The sequence below is a fragment of the Sturnira hondurensis genome, unplaced genomic scaffold, assembly GCF_014824575.4.
Source record: "Sturnira hondurensis isolate 20B ecotype Veracruz unplaced genomic scaffold, ASM1482457v3 Scaffold0023504, whole genome shotgun sequence".
NCBI classification, from domain to species: Eukaryota; Metazoa; Chordata; class Mammalia; order Chiroptera; family Phyllostomidae; genus Sturnira; species Sturnira hondurensis.
In genome coordinates this window covers 136,452-155,498 of record NW_028096135.1, presented here as the reverse complement: position 1 = coordinate 155,498, position 19,047 = coordinate 136,452, and the positions used below count along the sequence as shown (strand labels likewise).

The 19,047-nt window shown below is 38.7% G+C and overlaps 1 protein-coding gene across 3 annotated transcripts in view; it reads right to left on the bottom strand.

Moving 5' to 3' along the window:
- Positions 1-19,047, bottom strand: part of F8 (coagulation factor VIII) — a 211,571-nt gene that overhangs the window by 147,169 nt on the left and 45,355 nt on the right. For all 3 annotated transcript variants that reach the window (XM_037037826.1, XM_037037828.1, XM_037037827.1), the window contains exons 6-7: positions 8,204-8,320; positions 5,082-5,303 (exon numbers count right to left, since the gene is read on the bottom strand). In XM_037037826.1, the coding sequence (XP_036893721.1) occupies positions 5,082-5,303; positions 8,204-8,320 (339 nt within the window). The remainder of the gene's footprint in view (positions 1-5,081; positions 5,304-8,203; positions 8,321-19,047) is intronic.

The following is a 19,047-nucleotide window of genomic DNA, read 5'->3' as shown; positions in this document are numbered from 1 at the left end:
CAAGAAGAAATAAACACCCCAGCTGGTGTGGCTCAGTGGATTAAGTGCTGGCCTGTGAACCGAAATGTCACCAGTTCAATTCCCAGTCAGGGCACATGCCTGGGTTGCAAACTAGGTTCCTAGTTGGGGGCAGGTGAGAAGCAACAGATTAATGTAGCTCTCCCACATCAATGTTTCTTTCCCTATTTTTCCCTCCCTTTCCCTCTCTCTAAAAGTAAATAAACAAAATATTTTTAAAAATGAATTTAAAAAAGAAGATATAAACATTGTAAATATATATGCACCCAACATAGGAGCACCCAAATATATAAGAAAAATCTTGGAGGACTTCAAGAAAGATATAGACAGCAACATACTTACAGTAGGGAACTTTAACACCCCACTGTGAACAATGGACAGATCTTCCAAACAAAGATTCAACAAGGATATCGTGACATTGAATGACACCCTAGATCAAATGGATTTAACTGATATATACAAAATCTTTTACCCCAAAGAAGCAAAATACACATTCTTTTCAAATGCACACAGAACATTCTCAAAGATAGACCACACAATACAACACAAAACAAGCCTCAACAAATTCAAGGAAAAAAACCTTAAAAACAGTCACATTCATGGAGACTGAATAAGACGATATTAAGCAATTAATGCGTTAACAATGAGATCAAGGAAGAAGTCAAAAAGTTTCTAAAAACAAGTGAAAATGAACACAAAACAGCCCAATTCTGGGCACAATATTAGGCCAATATTGGGCACAGCGAAGGCAGTCCTGAGAGGGAAGTTCATAGCAATACAGGCCTACATGAAAAAGATGAAAACATTTCAGATAAACAACCTAACCCTATAACTACAAGAACTGGAAGAACGAAACAAACAAAGCCAAGAGCAACTAGAAGGAAGAAAATGATCAAGATCAGAGAAGAATTGTATGACATTGAGACAAAAAGAACAATTCAAAAGACCAATGAATCCAGGAGCTACTTCTTTGAAAAGATAAACATAATCGGCAAGCCTTTAACCAGGCTCATTAAAAAGAACAGATAAAGGAACCAAATAAATAAAATCAGAAGTAAAAGAGGAGAAATTACAACTGATACTGCAGAAATACAAGGGATTGTAAGAAATTTCTATAAATAACTATATGCCAAGAAATTTGAAAACCTGGGTGAAGTGGACAAATTTCCAGAAGCACACCATCTTCTAAAACTGAAGTAGGAAAAAGCAGAATGCCTGAACGGACCAATAACAGCTAGTGAAATTGTAGCAGTAATCAAAACACTCCTAGCACACAAAAGCCCTGGACTGGACAGCTTCATAGGAGAATTTTACAACACATTCAGGGATGAGCTAACCTTTATACTGCTTAAACTATCCCAAAAAAATCCAAGAAAATGGAAGACTCCCAAATTTATTTTATGAGGCCACCATCATCCTAATTCCAAAACCAGATAAAGACATGACAAAGAAAGAAAACTACAGGCCAATATCACTGATGAACATGGATGCTAAAATCCTCAACAAAATATTTGCAACCTGGATCCAGCAATATATTAAAAAGATCATACCCCATGATCCAATGGGAGTCATTCCAGGGATGCAAGGATGATACAATAGTCACAAATCAATAAACATACTATATCACATAGACAAAATGAAAAATGAACATCACATGATCATATCAATAGATGATGAAAAAGCACTTGATAATGTATAGCACCCATTTATGATAAAAGCACTCAGAAAAGTGAGAGTAGAGAGAGCATACCTCAATACAATAAAGGCCATATATAAGAAATCTACAGCCAACATCATACTCAATGGGCAAAAACTAAAAGCTTTCTTCCTAAGAACAGGCATAAGAAAAGGGTAAATGCTGTCACCACTTCTAGTCAACATAGTATTGGAATCCCTAGCCATAGCAATCAGAAAACAAAAAGAATTAAAAGGCATCTAAATTAGAAAGGAGGATGTTAAACTGTCATTGTTTGCAGATGACATGATAGTGTACATAGAAAAGCCCTATAGACTCCACCAATAAAACTGCTCGACCTAATAAATCAATTTGGCAAAACAGTGGAATTCATAGTCAACATTCAGAAATTGAAGACATTTTTGTACACTAACAATAAAATGTCAGAAGCAGAAATTAGGAGAAAAATCCCACTTACTATTGCAATAAGAAAAATAATGTACCTAGGAATAAGCCCAACCAAAGAGGTAAAAGACCTATACTGAGGAAACTACAGAACACTGAAGAAAAAAATTAGGGAAGACACAAATAAGTGGAAGCATATACCTTGTTCATGGATTGGAAGAATTAACATCATCAAAATGTCCCTACTACCCAAAGCAATTGATAGATTAAATGCAATTCCTATTAAAATACTATGACATTTCATAGATATAGAACAAACATTTCAGAAATTTACATGGGCCAATAAATAATCCTGTATAGCCTCAGCAATTTTGAGAAAGAAGAACAAAGTAGGAGGGATAACAATACCTGATATCAAATTACATTACAACGCCACTGTAATCAAAACATTCTGGTACTGGCATGTGAACAGACACATGGATCAATGAAAGAGAATACAGAGCCCAGAAAAAACCCCGAGTCTCTATAGTCAATTAGTAATTGACAAAGGGTCAGGAGCATCAAATGGAGTAAAAAGAGCCTCTTCAATAAATGGTGTTGGGATATCTGGACAGCTACATGCAAAAAAAATGAAAGTTGATTGCCAACTTACATCATACACCAGAATATACTACAAATAGATAAAAGACTTAAATATAAGTTATGACACCATAAAAGTCCTAGAGGTGAACATAGGCAGGAAAATTTCAGATATATCATGCAGCAACATTTTTACCAATATGTACCCTAGGGCAAGGGATGTAAAGGAAAGAATGAACAAATGGGATAACATCAAATTAAAAGGCTTCTGCATGGCTACAGAAAACATCAGCAAAATAAAAAGGGAACCAACTGTATGGGAAAAAATATTTGCAAATGATACTTTGGACAAGGGTTTGATCTCCAAAATATATAAAGAACTCATATGACTCCACTCCAGGAAGACAAACAATCCAGTTAAAAAATGGGGAAAGGACTTGAACAGACACTTCTCCAAGGAGGACATACAGAGGTCCCAGACACATATGAAAGGATGCTCAGCATCACCAGCCATCAAAGAGATGCAAATTAAAACCACAATGAGATACCATTTCACACTGGTCAGAATGGCCATCATTAGCAAATCAACAAACAACAAGTGCTGGTGAAGTTGTGGAGAAAAGGGAGCCTTAGTGCACTGTTGGTGGGAATGCAGACTGGTGCAGCCACTGTGGAAAACAGTATGGAATTTTCTCAGAAAACTAAAAATGGAACTTCCTTTTGATCCAGTGATCTACTGCTGGGATTATACCCTAAGAATCCTGAAATACCAATTCAAAAGAACCTATGCACCCCAATGTTCATAGCAGCACTACTTACAATAGCCAAGTATTGCAAGTAGTTTAAATGTCTGTAAATGAATGGATCAAAAAACTATGGTACATTTGCACAATGGAATACTATGCAGCAGAAAGAAAGAAAAGGAGGGAAGGAAGGAAGGAAGGAAGGAAGGAAGGAAGGAAGGAAGGAAGGAAGGAAGGAAGGAAGGAAGGAAGGAAGGAAGGAAGGAAGAAAGAAAGAAAGAAAGAAAGAAAGAAAGAAAGAAAGAAAGAATTGATACCCTTTGTGTGAGCATGGATGGATCTGGAGAGTATTATGCTAAGTGAAATAAGCCAGACAGTGAAAGGCAAAGACCATATGATCTCCCCTGTAAGTGGAACCTAATCAACAAAACAAATAAATGGGCAAAAAGTAACCAGAGACATGGAAATAAAGAACAAACTGACAGTGACCAGAGGGTGGGGGGGAGGGTGATAATGGGGGAAAGAAGGGTCAAGTCAAGGAACACATAAAGGACCCATGGACAAGGACACAGGGCAGGGATTGTCTTTGGGAGCAGGGGTTGGGTGATGGGGCAGAGGAGAGCAATGGGGGAATATGGGAACAACTGTAACTGGACAACAATAAAAAAGAAAAAAGGAAAAGAAAAGAACAGAAAATAATAAGGAAACAAAAAGAGTGCTAAGACAAACAAGTGCTATTGAACATGGAAATTAGCCCTCCTCCACCTTCTCCTCCAATGGCCCTCAATGGCCACAACAGAGACATAGGCAAAGAGTCTTGATTGATTGATTCAAAATTAAGAGTTAGCAGAATGAATACATAAGGAAAATGGGGGTGAGGTGATTATGTAATGTGAATTTTTACAACCTGTATCTATAAGTGAGGTCATATTAACAATAATTTTAAACTCTAGGTACCACTGTTCAAAAGTGATTTCTCAGGAACTTTGACCCTTTGCAAAGTCCCCATCATGTAGTCCTTAAAAGCTTCATGTAGTATTTCAAGTATACTCACCAACTCCATTCCCATGTTGCTTCTTTCAATATCCACTATCTGCTGACATGATCTGAGATTTCTAGCTGTCTCTCACCTCTGGCAGGTATCTGCAGAGTGCCTCCATGTACACCAGTTTTCTGGTGTCTCGTTGAGCATTGTAGTATCCTCTTACATTTGCTAGTTATTGTTATGAGTATCTCTACTCATATCCTGGAGCTCTTGTGTTTACAACCTGAGCAGTGCTGTTTTTTCCATTTCTCTAAGTTTCTCATAAAACATGTCAGCTATGTATGATCTGCCATTCTCTCTCCACAGGATCAAAGTTTAGTTAATGGGATTAGGCTGGAAAACCAATAATATGCTGTCCTCCTCACTTTTGCCACTTCATTTATCCATAAACCATCTGCCCTACCTCTATCACAAGTATTTAACTAAAAGCTCACCAATACTACAAGTATTCAAGCCCTCTTATACTCAAGGCAAAATCTTTACTCTGAAAACTGGTAACCAGGGAATTTCAGTTGAGGTCAAACTAAAATAATCCTATAGTGGACAGTGGGCAGTAAATTCCAATAAATGAGTTGAAGACTTATAATATTAGTTTTTAAAGATCCACAGGTATTACCATGTTGGTGGGAAGAGATATGGCAATAGAGTAGAAATTGGCCAAGTTCCATTAGATGTGTCTGAGCAGTAAGGAAAGTTATTGGTGAGATCTCCAAGGAGGCCTGTCGATGGTTCCTCACAAGAAATGTGTGACCTTCAAGAAAAATTGAGTGCACTTCAGGGGTGGTGCCTATTCCAATCACATGCCAATATATCGATTTCTTGTGACACCCAATTAGACCTGTAAAATAGGAATAAGATAGTTATAATCATGAAGAGAATTTGAAATGGGAAACATTTCCTAGGGTAGGATAAACAAATTGACCCTATACATTTTATTATCTTGACTTGGAACCAAACTTTCTAAGGACGCTGAGGTGAAAGCAACAGCTCTTGCCAAAGTCACCAATGACTATCATGCTGCTAAATCCAAAGGATATATTTTAGTCTTCATTTGCACCCGTTGACCATTCATTCCTTCTTGAAAGTCTCTTCCCTCGGCCTCTATGCCAACACCTCCCTAGGTTTTGTTTCCCTGTTGCGTAGACTTCTCCTTCCATCTCTTTCCCTGATCCTTCCTTCTCTACTCACCCATTAGATGACAGATCACCTCAGTGCTCAACTTTGGCCTTATTCTCTTGTTAAACAATATTTTCTCCCTAAACAATATCACCCACTCTCATGGTGTTAATTATCATCCATATGCTAATAACTCTCCTGTTTCAGATGCCTCCTATAACTCCAGACTCATATAATAACCTTTCAATATCTTCACCTGGATATTTCATAAAACCCACACATCCGAAAACCAAATTTGAGATCTTCATTTCCTCATCTTCTTCTAGAGTTCCTTATTTCAGTGAATGGCATCATCCCGTATTCAACTATTCAAGTGAGAGTTATTCTTATCTCCAATCTCACTTCTCACACCCAATCTAACACCAATTGTGACAATATAATTTATAACACTAATATTTAATTTCAAGCACTGTCCAAAATTTTGTAAGTTTTAACTCATTCACTCCTCACAATAACCCTATGAATGTAGAAATTATTATCATTATCCTTCTCTTAGAGGAGAGGAAACTCATGCCCAGGGAAGTTAAGTAACTTGCTCAAATTTGAACCCAAGCAGCTGTATGTCTAGATATCACACTGTTAACTTCCATGGTACAGCTGTTTTCTATTTTGGCTCCTGCAGCTTTTGTGTGTGTGTGTGTGTGTGTGTGTGTGTGTGTGTGTGTGTGTGTGTATCATTACTGTCAGTAATTACAGTAAAAAATGATATTTTACTGTCATTACTATCCCTACCATCTGGAGCCAAGCTAGCAAGCTACCATTCATTCTTATCTGAACCACTGTAGTAGCTTCTTTACAGTTCTTTCTACATCTTGTCATACTTCCTTCTAAACTTTTCACCCACAAGAAAACTAGTGTGATATGTTTGCATTTCGGATCTGATTATGGTATCCTTCAGCCCAAAACTCTGAAGTGGCTGCCATTCCATATAGAATCAAGTCAAAACTTTTTAGAAAGATCTAGAAAACCCTAAATGGCTTGATCCCTAGTATCTATCCAGTTTCATCTCATATCACCTCATTTCCCTATTAACTAATCTTGTTTCAAAACTCAACTTAAATGGCACTTCCTTGGGGAAGCCTTCTCTGATTCCCCAGTCTAGATCAGTCTCCTTCATTATATGTCCACATATAATTATGTAATTTTCCTTCAAAGAAATTCTTGGTTTGTAATTTTGAATTTATTATTATAATTATTTGATTACCACATCTGCCTATTATGCTATAAGCTAATATGAGATCAGGAATTTGCATGACTTGAAGGTTAACTTATTTTCTAATTCTAAAATCATGCACATTCATTGTAGAATTATTGGAAATACAGAAAAGAGTTATGAAAATATCCATCCTTGTCCTTTATTATTTTCTTGTGTTTCTGAATTTTTCAACTTCCTCTTTTGTGGTTTACACTCCAGTTATACTGTAGTACACCTTCAGTGGCTTCTAAGGACTACCATTTCTAAAAATGTCTCTATTGTTTCTACAATGCTGATTTATAATTTGGCTCTGAATTCTAGGTTGAAAATGACTTTTATCTTAGAACTTTAAAGGTATTGCTTCATTATATTGCCAGTCTAATTCTCATGTGTTGTATGTGACCTGTTTCTCCCAGGGGAAGCTTAAATATCTTATCTGTATTCTCTGAAATTCCACAATCATTATTTTATATTGAGATCTTTTTAAAACAATTTATCTTTTGGGGAAATTTGTGTGTGTGTGTGTGTGTGTTAAGAAATTTTTATTGTTTCCTTTGGAGTTGTGATGAAAGCACATAAAATTACAACTGGAAGAAACATCATGCCACAAAATTGCATAGAATTATTTCAAAAATGTGAATTATGCATTTTAAATAATTTGATAGGAGAACCAAAATATGTACATTTTAAGACATAAAGACTCAAATCTTTTCATTCTTAACACATTCCTTTAATTTCCAAAATCTGTTTTTAAGTATATTGTCAATCCCTTTTTGTTTGAATTTCTGGGAGATTTTCTCTATTTTACTTACCTTTTATTAAGTTTGTATTTTGACCACTGTATTCCTAATTTGTCTGAGCATATTTTAATTTTGATTGTTTTTCATAGAATCCTATTATTACTTTATTGATGCAGCATTTTGTTTTTTTAATCTTTAATGTATTTTTTTCCGTTGCCATTTAGTCCTTTTATATACTCCTCCCTGATACACTATTTTGTTGAATCTTTATACAAATACAAATTAGAGCTGTCCTCTTCTGTTCCAAGCATTATCTCTTTTTCTTCTGGGATTATTATTTTCTTTATCTTTGAATATTCTTTTTATGTTTCAGACTTTTAAAAAATATCTGTTCATTTTGGCTGCCCACATATTTAAGCAAAAGGAAAAAGAAATCTGTGAGCTCTGTATACACGGGCAGGCCTTCGTTTTTAGGAATCTGGAAGAGGAATCAGCCATTGTACTTTAAGACCCTCCACCAAAGGCCCAGATTCAGTGTGCTCTCCCCTGGGTGTAGAGAACTGGAGAGAAGAGCTCTGGTAATGAATGCTGAAGACCCTAAGGATTCTTGAGCAAGTGTGTACATACCTGGGAGAGACCGGTTTACATAGCCATTAATTGTATGCATTTCTGGCCGGGTCAAAGCAGATACAGGATCCATAGCTTGTGTGGAGGACTCATATGTTTCCGAATGCCAACTTTTCCCTGATGAGAGAGGATGCAAATGCAGGGCTAGCCAAGTGTCTGTCTCATGACTGGCCCTCCCTTTCTCCTTCCCTCTCTCACATAGGGCAAAGACTGCTCAGACCTTAAGCATTTTTGTCACCACAGTAGGAATGGATGATGTGCCCTCAAAGTCAGTAAGAGAGGAAATAGGCAACTACCAAAGGCAGACATTTCTGGCTCAAACTGATGATCTCTCTATTTGCCCATGACAGGGAAGGGATAATGACAAATGATAACTAGGATAAGGGAAAATATTTGCTCCATAAGGATTTCATTCTATTCATTAGCTTATTTAAAAGGAAAGGAGGTAAAATCATCCTAGGAAAGGTCTGTCAGTTCCTGTCCCTGCCCTAATTGTTTCATCAAGCTCATAGTAACAAAAGCCCAAGCACCGGAAACTCCCCAACCTATTCCATGAAATTAATAAGAGTGAAAGCATTGTAAATCTCATTACTGGACAATAGTTTCTTAAAGTTGCCCTTTTGTATGAAGGATTGGCGGCCAATGCTGAAACTTCCTGAAGCACCCAGTCTTTGGAGGAAATTCTTATAAGTTCATTTATCTTTTCACCCATTAATTTATTCATTTATGCAAATATATTTACTGATTGCTACTGAGTGCTAGGCACTGATAACAGAGAAGGCAGCCTCTGCCTTCAAGGTACTTACACTTTAGCCTGAATAAACAGAAGAGCTGACAATTATAATAATAACTGAAGAGTGATGTAATAGAGATGAGAACAGGGTACTAGGGGAGCAGAAAGGACAAGAAACTTCACTTAGCTTAAAGGGAAAGGAACATAAGATCAAAAAGATAAATATATATTTTTCTTTTTTCATTGTTGTTCAAGTAGAGTTGTCTCCAATTTCGCCCCACTACTCTCCCCCACCACAGCCAACCCTACCTCCCACCTTCAAGCCTACACCTCTTTAGTTTTGTCCACGTATACTTTATACATGTTCCTGAAAACCCCTCTCCCTTTCCCTCCTACAATTATCCCCTCCCACCTCCCCTCTGGTTACTATCAGTTTATTCCTTTTAAAAATATATTTTATTGATTATGCCATTACAGTTGTCTCATTTCCCCATTTCATTCACCTCCACCCTGCACACCCTCTCCCTCTCGCATTCCCCCCACATTTAGTTCATGTCCATGTGTCTTAAATTCTTTAGCTTTTACATTTCCCATACTATTCTTGCCCCCCTGTCTATTTTCTATCTACTGTCTATGTTACTTTTTCTCTGTACCTTCTCCCCTTTCTCCTCCTCCCACTCTTTTGTTGCTAACCCTCCATGTGATCTCCATTTCTAAGGTTCCACTCCTGATCTAGCTGTTCTCTTAGTCTGCTTTTATTTTAGGTGTGGTTGTTAATAACTGTGAGTTTGCTGTCCTTTCACTGTTCATATTTTTTATCTTCTTTTTCTTAGATAAGTCCCTTTAACATTTCATATAATAAGGGGCTGGTGAGGATGAACTCCTTGAACTTGACATTATCTGAGAAACACTTTAACTGCACTTCCATTCTAAATGAAAGCTTTGCTGGACTGAGCAATCTTGGATGTAGGTCTTTGGATTTCATGACTTGGAATACTTCTTTCCAGTCCCTTCTTGCCTGGAAGGTCTCTTTTGAGAAATCCGCTGACAGTCTGATGGGAACTACTTTGTAGGTAACTGTCCCCTTGTCTCTTGCTGCTTCTAGAATTCTCTACTTCATTTTAATCTTGGCTAATGTAATTATGATGTGCCTTGGTGTGTTCCTTCTTGGGTCCAACTTCTCTGGGACTCTCTGAGCTTCCTGGATTTCCTGGAAGTCTATTTCCTTTGCCAGATGGGGGAAGTTCTCCTTTATTATTTGTTCAAATAAGTGTTCCACTTGCTGTTCCTCTTACCCTTCTTGTACCCCTATAATTCAGATGTTGGAACATTTAAAGATGTCTTGGAGGTTCCTAAGCCTCTCCTAATTTTTTTGAATTCTTATTTCTTCATTCTTTTCTGTTTGGTCATTTTTTTCTTCCTTCTGGTCCACTCCATTGCTTTGAGTCCCAGTTTCCTTTCCATCAGTATTGGTTCCCTGTGCATTTTTCTTCATTTCACTTAGTGTAGCCTTCATTTTTCATCTAATTTGCAACCAAAATCAACCAGTTTTGTGAGCATCCTGATCACCAGTATTTTGAACTATGCTTCTGATAGGTTGGCTATCTCTTGGTCACTTAAAAGTATTGGCTGTGGGGCTTTGATTTGTTCTTCTGTTTGAGCCATAATTTTTTGGTCAGGTCACACCTGTTACATATGAGGGACAGAGCCTTAGGTGTTCACCAGGGTTGGGCAACCCAGTGGCTGGGTTGTGACAGTGTATGTGGGTGCACGGTCAGAGAGGGAACAATGGTGCTTGCTCTGCTCTCTCTCAGATTTCGGTCCCCTCTGCCACTTCCCCCAAGCAATACTTACATGAAAAAATGAAGGCTACACTAAGTGAAATGAAGCAAAATACACAGGGAATCAATAGTGATGGAAAGAAAAGTGGGACTCAAATCAAGGGAGTGGACCAGAAAGAAAAAAGAAATGACCAAACAGAAAAGAATGAAGAAACAAGAATTCAAAAAAAAATGAGGAGAGGCTTAGGAACCTCCAGGACATCTTTAAACATTCCAACATCAGAATTATAGGGGTACCAGAAGGGGGAAAGAAACAGCCACGAGTGGAAAACTTATTTGAACAAATAATAAAGGAGAACTTCCCCAGTCTGGCAAAGGAAATAGACTTCCAGGAAATCCAGGAAGCTCAGAGAGTGCCAAAGAAGTTGGACCCAAGAAGGAACACACCAAGGCACATAATTACCTTAGCCAAGATTAAAATGAAGGAGAGAATCCTAGAAGCAGCAAGAGATAAGGGGACAGTAACCTACAAAGGGGTTCCCATGAGACTGTCAGCGGATTTCTCAAAAGAGACCTTGCAGGCAAGAACGGGCTAGAAAGAAGTATTACAAGTCATGAAATCCAAAGACCTACAGCCAAGATTGCTATATCCAGCAAAGCTTTCATTTAGAATGGAAGGGCAGATAATGTGCTTCTCAGATAAGGTCAAATTCAAGGAGCTCATCATCACCAAGCCCTTATTATATGAAATGTTAAAGGGACTTATCTAAAAAGAAGAAGATAAAATATATGAACAGTGAAGGGACAGCAAACTCACAGTTATTAACAACCACACCTAAAGCAAAAGCAAACTAACCTGACAGCTAGACCAGTAGCAGAGCCACAGAAATGGAGACCACATGGAGGGTTAGCAACAAGGGAGTGGGAGGAGGAGGAGTGGGAAGAAGGTACAGAGAATAAGTAGCATAGACGGTGGGGAGAAAATAGACAGGGGGAGGGAAAGAGTAGTGTGGGAAATGTAGAAACTAAAGAACTTAAGACACATGGACATGAACTAAAAGGGGGGGATGTGGGTGGGAGGGGGTATGCAGGGTGGAGGTGAATGAAGTGGGGAAATGGGACAACTGTAATGGCATAATCAATAAAATATATATATTTTAAAAAGTTCCATTGCTTAAATGTACCATAGTTCTTTGATCTATTCATTTACTGATGGGCACTTAGGTTGCTTCCAGCAATTGGCTATTATAAATTGTACTGCTATGAACATTGGGGTGCATAGGTTCTTTTGAATTGGTGTTTCACGATTCTTACGGTATAGTCCCAGCAGTGGAATTGTCGGGTCAAAAGGTAGTACCATTTTTAGTTTTCTGAGGAAATTCCATACTGTTTTCCACAGTGGCTTCACCAGTCTGCATTTCCATCAGCGGTGTATTAGGGTTCTCCACAACCTCACCAGCACTTGTTTGTTGATTTCATTATGATGACCATTCTGACTGGTGTAAAGTAATATCTCATTGTGGTTTTAATTTGTATCTCACTGAAGGCTAGTGATATTGAGCATCTTTTTTATATATCTCTGGGCCCTCCACGTGTTTTCCTTGGAGAAGTGTCTGTTCAGGTCCTCTGCCCATTTTTAAATAGGATTGTTAGTTTTCCTGGAGTGGAGTTCTGTGAGTTCTTTATATATTTTTGGAGATCAAACCCTTGTCTGAGGTCTCATTGGCAAATATGTTTTCCCATATGGTTGGTTCCCTTTTCATTTTACTGATGTTTTCTTTAACTGTGCAGAAGCTTTTTAATTTGATATAATCCCATTTGTTTATTCTTTTTTTATATATCCCTTGCTCTAGGGAACATATTGGTGAAAATATTGCTGCATGGAATATATTGAGATTTACCTGACTATGTTCCTCTCTAGGACCTTTATGGTGTTGCGACTTATATTTAAGTCTTTTATCCATCATGAGTTTATATATGTGTATGTTGTAAGCTGGTGGTTGAGTTTCATTTTTTTGCATGTGCTGTCCAGATCTCCCAACTCCATTTGTTGAAGAGGCTATTTTTATTCTGTTTTATGCTTGTGCCCCCTTTATTGAATATTAATTGACCATGGAGACGGGTTTATTTCTGGGCACTTTATTCTGTTCCATTGTTGTATGTGTTTGTTCTTTTGCTAGTAGCTGTCTGTTTTGATTAGTGTGGCCTTGTAATATAGTTTGCTATCAGGTATTGTGATCCTTTCTACCTTGTCAAAGAAAATAAATATTAAATAAATCAGGCAATAGTGATTTAGTATGTTAAGGAAGAAATTCAAGGTATTGTGGAAATACATAAAGAGGCATAACCTACAACTAGAAGTGGTGGGGGAACTTGGAGCTGGAAAATTTTAGTTTTAAGTAATAGTTAATAAGCTTAGTAGTTAATGCATGTAAAAAAGCTATCATTTCAGAAACCAAAGGTACGACCCACCCTGACTCCAGGAAAATGCAGGAAATTTGACCTTTGTGCTCCAGAAGAGACCATAAGCAATCAAGGTGGCATCTCAGCCATTGTGTTCCAGGGAGAGACATCCACCACCAAGGACACAAAGAAAATCACCCAGGGTACAGGACACAGAACACAGATAGAAAATCGCCCACAACAGCCCTGGCTGGTGTGGCTTAGTGGACTGAGTGCTGGCCTGCAAACCAATGGGTCACAGGTTTGATTCCCAGATCAGGGCACATGCCTGGGTTGTGGGCCAGGTCCCCAGTAAAGGGCATGTGAGAGGCAACCACATATTAATGTTTCCTTCTCTCTATCTCACTGCCTTCCCCCTGTCTAAAAATAAAAATAAAATCTTTAAAAAAGGTTTAATCTTCAAAATATACAAAGAACTTACATGACTCCACTCTAAGAAGACAAGCAACCCAATTAAAAAATAGGCAAAAGACTTCTCCAAGGAGGACATACAGAGGATCCAGAGACACATGAAAAGATGCTCAATATTGCTAGCTATCCGAGAGATGCAAATTAAAACCACAATGAGATACCACCTCACACCAGTCAGAACGGCCATCATAAACAAAGCAACAAACGACAAATGTTGGAGAATGTGTGGGGAAAGGGGGACCCTAGTTCACTGTTGGTGAGATTGCAGACTGGTACAACCACCATGGAAAATAGTATGGAATTTTCTAAGAAAACTAAAAATGAATATGCTTTTTGACCCAGCAATTCCACTGCTAGGAGTGTATCCTAAGAACCCTAAAACACCCAACAGAATGCAAAAGAACCTATGCACCCCAATATTCATAGCAGCACAATTTACAATAGCCAAGAGTTGGAAGCAACCTAGGTGCCCATCAGTAAGTGAATGGATCCAAAAACTATGGTACATTTACACAATGGAATTCTATGCAGCAGAAAGAAAGAAGGAGCTCTTAACCTTTGCGACAGCATGGATGCAACTGGAAAGCATTATGCTGAATGAAATAAGCCAGGTGTTGAAAGACAAATACCATATGATCTTACCTTTAACAGGAACCTAAACAACAAAACAAACAAGCAAGCAAAATATACCCAAATGCACTGAACTAAAGAATAGGCAGACAGGGACCAGAGGGGAGAGGGGAGAAAATTTCAGGGGAAAAGGGGAAGGATTCACAGGAACAGGTATAAAGGGCACATGGACAAAAACTAACAGGGGTGAAAATGGGAGGGAGGTGGGGAGCACTGGAGTGGTGGGCTGGGATGGGAGTAAAGGACAGTAAACTGTACTTAAATAATTAAATTTAAAAAAATTTTAAAAAGGAAAAGAAAATCCCCCAGGTCTCAGATGCCCAGGACACAGATAAAGAATCAGTGGTCAATGGATGAAAGGATGCTAGGAAAATTGATGGACTGCAGCTTTTATATGATTAATCTCTTTCCTGAGTTGCAAATCTCTTACCTACTCTTTTGTCTCCCTGAATTCTAAATCCCTTATTATACTTTTTCCTCCTTATAAAAAAGGCTGGCTTGAAAGGACATGGAAGATGGCCTTTTAGGGTAAATACCCACCATCTTCTCAGTTCACTGGCCATCTGAATAAAATGTCCCTAAAGATTCAACTCCTGTCTGTGCCTACTCCTGGTTCTGAGGGTGACAGGCAGCATGAATGCTGACTTTTCAAGTTTCATATTCTGGTGACTCTGTTCCAGGACAAGCTTTGGGACTTTCTGGTAAATCTGGGTATTTGGCGGGGAGTCCTGTTGGCTGCCTGGACTGGGCAGCCCTGGGCAGCAGATTTGGAGACTCCCTAGTAGCTTCCAAGTGATTTCACTTGGGGACTCTCTCCAACTCTCAGCGTTCCCTGTTGCCTTCACTTTTAGATTGAATTGCTACACTTTCTGGTTCAGGGTTACAGGCCGGGATCATGACTTTAGATCATCAAAAATTAAAGTGCCTTCTGGTTTTGTTTGTGTGATCTTATAGAGGCCTGCTGGTAGAATGGGTGGAAAAGCCTCCATTCCAGAAAACAGCCCTTTGGGGCGAGTTTTGGCTAATTGGTCAACCTATGCTTATAACCTGTGACTAAAAAGAAAATAGTTTTTTATTGTAATACTGTTTGGCATATGTATAATCTTGACTCAGGGGAGTGCTGGCTGCTGAATGGGCCTTTACATCACTGTATTATACTGCAGTTAAAGTTGTTTTGTCAAAGACCAGGGGAGTGGGATAGAATGCTTTACGTAGAAGCTTTTATGAGTTTACATAATAAAGATGCAGGATTAAAAGGAAAATAATTAATAGTCTAGAGAAAAGGGAATTAGCCTGTGGCAGATAGCAGAGCTCAGAGGAGAAGGACCAGGAAGATCTAGATATTATGGCTGCTGTGAACATGGTCAGGGTTCCCAAGGTCAATCCAGCCCTGGGGGACCTTCCTCCTTACTCAGCTGAGGGAGCTGGGGGAAGTTAGCCTGAACTGGTCTCTATCTCAAACCAGGCAGGGAACCAAATTTAGTGCAGGACAAGCCCCTACTGGGGCAGGGCAATACCCTTTGTGAAGACAACAGTGGGAGTAGGGCCAGAAGGTCAGCCCACTTGATATTATTGGGCAAGTACTCCATTTTCTACATCATATCTGTTAAACTGGAAAAGCTCAAATCCTTCTTATAGGGATGGTCCTACTAAAATGACTGACTTAGTTGCATCAGTTTTTGCCACCCACCATCCCAATTGGACAGACTCATACAAACCTTACTAAATATTTTGTTTAGGGAGGATGAGTTCAGGCTGGAATTGGATAAGGTAAATGAGGAGGCTCAAAATGCACCAGCCTTGAGGCTTCCAAACCTACTAAAGCTCTTTCAGTTATATGTCCATAAAAGGCAGGGCATTGCCCTAGGAGTCCTCACCCAAATGCTTAGTGACATTCCTCAACCCATTGCATACTTGTCAAAGAAACTAGATGTCCAGGCGTGGCCAGCCTGCTTGAGAGCTGTGGCAACCACCTGTGAGCTCTTACAGGAAACTGAAAATTTTCCTTGGGACAGCCTATCACCACTTATGCACCCCACCAAGTTTTGAGCCTGCTGGAGCAAAAGGGAAAGTTGTGGCTCACTACTGGAAGAGTGGGCATGTACCAAACAGTTCTTTTTAACAATCCCAAAATCTCCCTCAAAACTATAACTTATAAATCCTGTCTCTCTTCTCCCAGAGTCTGACAACTTTGCTAATACATGACTGTGCTGAGATAATTGATGAAGTGTATTCTAGCAGAATTGATTTACGGTATCACCATGTGGAAGAGGCAGACTGGACTCTCCATGCAGATAGAAGCAGTTATATGGATAAATGAAAAAGAAAGGCTGGGTATGCAGTTGTGATTCTTGAAGGAATAGTACAGGTCAAGGCCTTGCCACCAGGAACCTCTACTCAGAAAGCTGAACTGATTACATTGACAAGGACTCTGGAACTGTCACACAAAAAGAGAGTGAATGTGTATACTGACTCAAAGTAAGCTTTCCAAATTTTGCATGCACATGGTTCCATTGGGAAGAAGAGTACTATGAGCCTTCAATAAAAAGATTAAGCATGCAGCAAAAATTTTAAAACTATTAGAAGCTGTTCAGGTACCTTTACAGGTGGCAGTTATATACTGCCTGAGGCATCAGAGAGAGGACACTGAAGTGGCTAAAGGGAACAATCTGGCTGATTGAGCAGCAAAAGAGGCTGCTAAAGGAATGTTTATAACGTCTTTGGTACCTGTTCTAGACTTGTCACAATTTTACCCTGAATATTTTAATATTTGCAGGATGGTTGTTTGTTTGTTTGTTTATTTATTATTGTTGTTTAAGTACAGTTGTCTCCATTTTCACCCCACCATGCCCCGGCCCTTGAACCTACCCCCTTTGGCTTTGTTCATATGTCCTTAATACATGTTCCTTAATGGCTCTTCTCCTATTATCCCCTATTATCCCTCTTCCCATTTCTCTCTGGTTATTGTCAGTTTGTTCTGAATTTCAATGTCTCTGGTTGTATTTTGCTTGCTTGTTTGCTTGCTTTGTTGATTAGGTTCCACTCATAGGTGAAATCATATGGAATTTGTCTTTCACAACCTGGCTTATTTTACTTAGCATAATGTTCTCCAGTTCTATCCATGCTATTGCAAAGAGTAGGATTTCCTTCTTGCTTTCTGCTGCATAGTATTCCATTCTGTAAATGTACCACAGTTTTTTGATCCACTCATCTACCAATGGGCACTTAGATTGCTTCCAGCACTTGGCTATTGTAAATTGTGCTGCTATGAACATTGGGGTGCACAAGTTCTTCTGAATTCATGTTTCAGTATTCTTAGTGTAGAGTCCTAGTAGTGGAATTGCTGGGTCAAAAGGCATGTTCATTTTTTGTTTTCTTAGGAAATTCCATACTGTTTTCCATAGTGGTTGTACCAGTCTGCATTCCCACCAACAGTGTACTAGGGTTCTCTTTTCTCCACAACCTCTCTAACATTTGTTTGTTGATTTGTTTATGATGGCAGGATGGTTTTCAATATGTGGGAGGACTGTTTATTCCTATGTTCCAGCAAACAGTTCCAGGGGACTGGGATCTCTGGGAAGACTGATGGTCTTTACACCTCAAAAGCTACACACCACCCAGACTCAATGGAACCCTATCTTGCACCTGATTGTGACCATGATTTGTGCTTTTTTAGCCCTGCTGGATATATATCCTTGACTATATATTTAATGCCAGCTATGTTACCTCTATGAATATAGAAATAAGTAGATTAGCCTGCATTATGGCAAAAGCTTTGAATGCCACCTCAGAAGCCATTAGTGCCATCAGTGCCATCAGTCAAGAACTAGGTCAAATTAGACAAGTAGTATTAGAAAATTGTGCAGCTATAGACTACCTCCTTTTAAGATAATCACAGATGTGAAGAGTTTAAAGAACTCTGCTGTTACAACTTGACTGGTAATTTATAGCTCATGAAGCATAAAGTAAAGCAAGTAAATGAAGTAGTGTCCTATATAATACAAACAGAGGAATTCTTTGATACTGATTTATCTAAACTAAACTCCTGGCTACCTAGTATAGTATTACTGGTCTTAGAAAGGCACTTGTTGTTTTTATTCTTTTGATTTTTTTCAGTGTCATAGCTTGTATTACATGGATCTGCAATTAATTGTATTCTTAAATCTTCTACCAGACTATGCAATGCTAAGATACATGCTCAACAACAAAATGATTACTTCAATATGAAACTGACCTCATAGAAATAAAATAAACTAACGGTGGGAGAATGATGGGAGAACTCAATAGTTGAAATGTTTTTTGTTTTAAGGGACAGTTAATAAGCTTAGCAGTTAATAAATATAAGAAGCTATTATTTCAGGAACTGAAGGTATGGCCCACCCTGACTCCAGGAGACTGAAAGCAATTTGACTTTTGTGCTTCAGAGGGGACTGCAAGCAATCCAGATGGTACCTGAGCCATTGTGTTCCAGGGAGAGACATCTTCCACCCAGGAGACAGATAAAGAAAATCACCCAGGACACAGGACAGAGATAAGAAGAATGGCCCAGGACACAGATAAAGAATCAGTGGTCAACAAATGAAAGGATGCTAAGGAAATTGCTGTACTGCAAGTTTTATCTGTGTAACCTCTTTCCTGAGTTCCAAATCCCTTACATACACTTTTTCCTCCTTATAAAAAGGGCTGGCTTGAAAGGAAATGAAAGATGGTCTTTTAGGGTACTAAACTCACCATCTTCTCAGATGTCCAGCCATCTGAATAAAGCACACATAAAGATTCAATCTCTGTCTCTGCTCATTGGTTCTGGTGGTGACAGGCAGCACGGA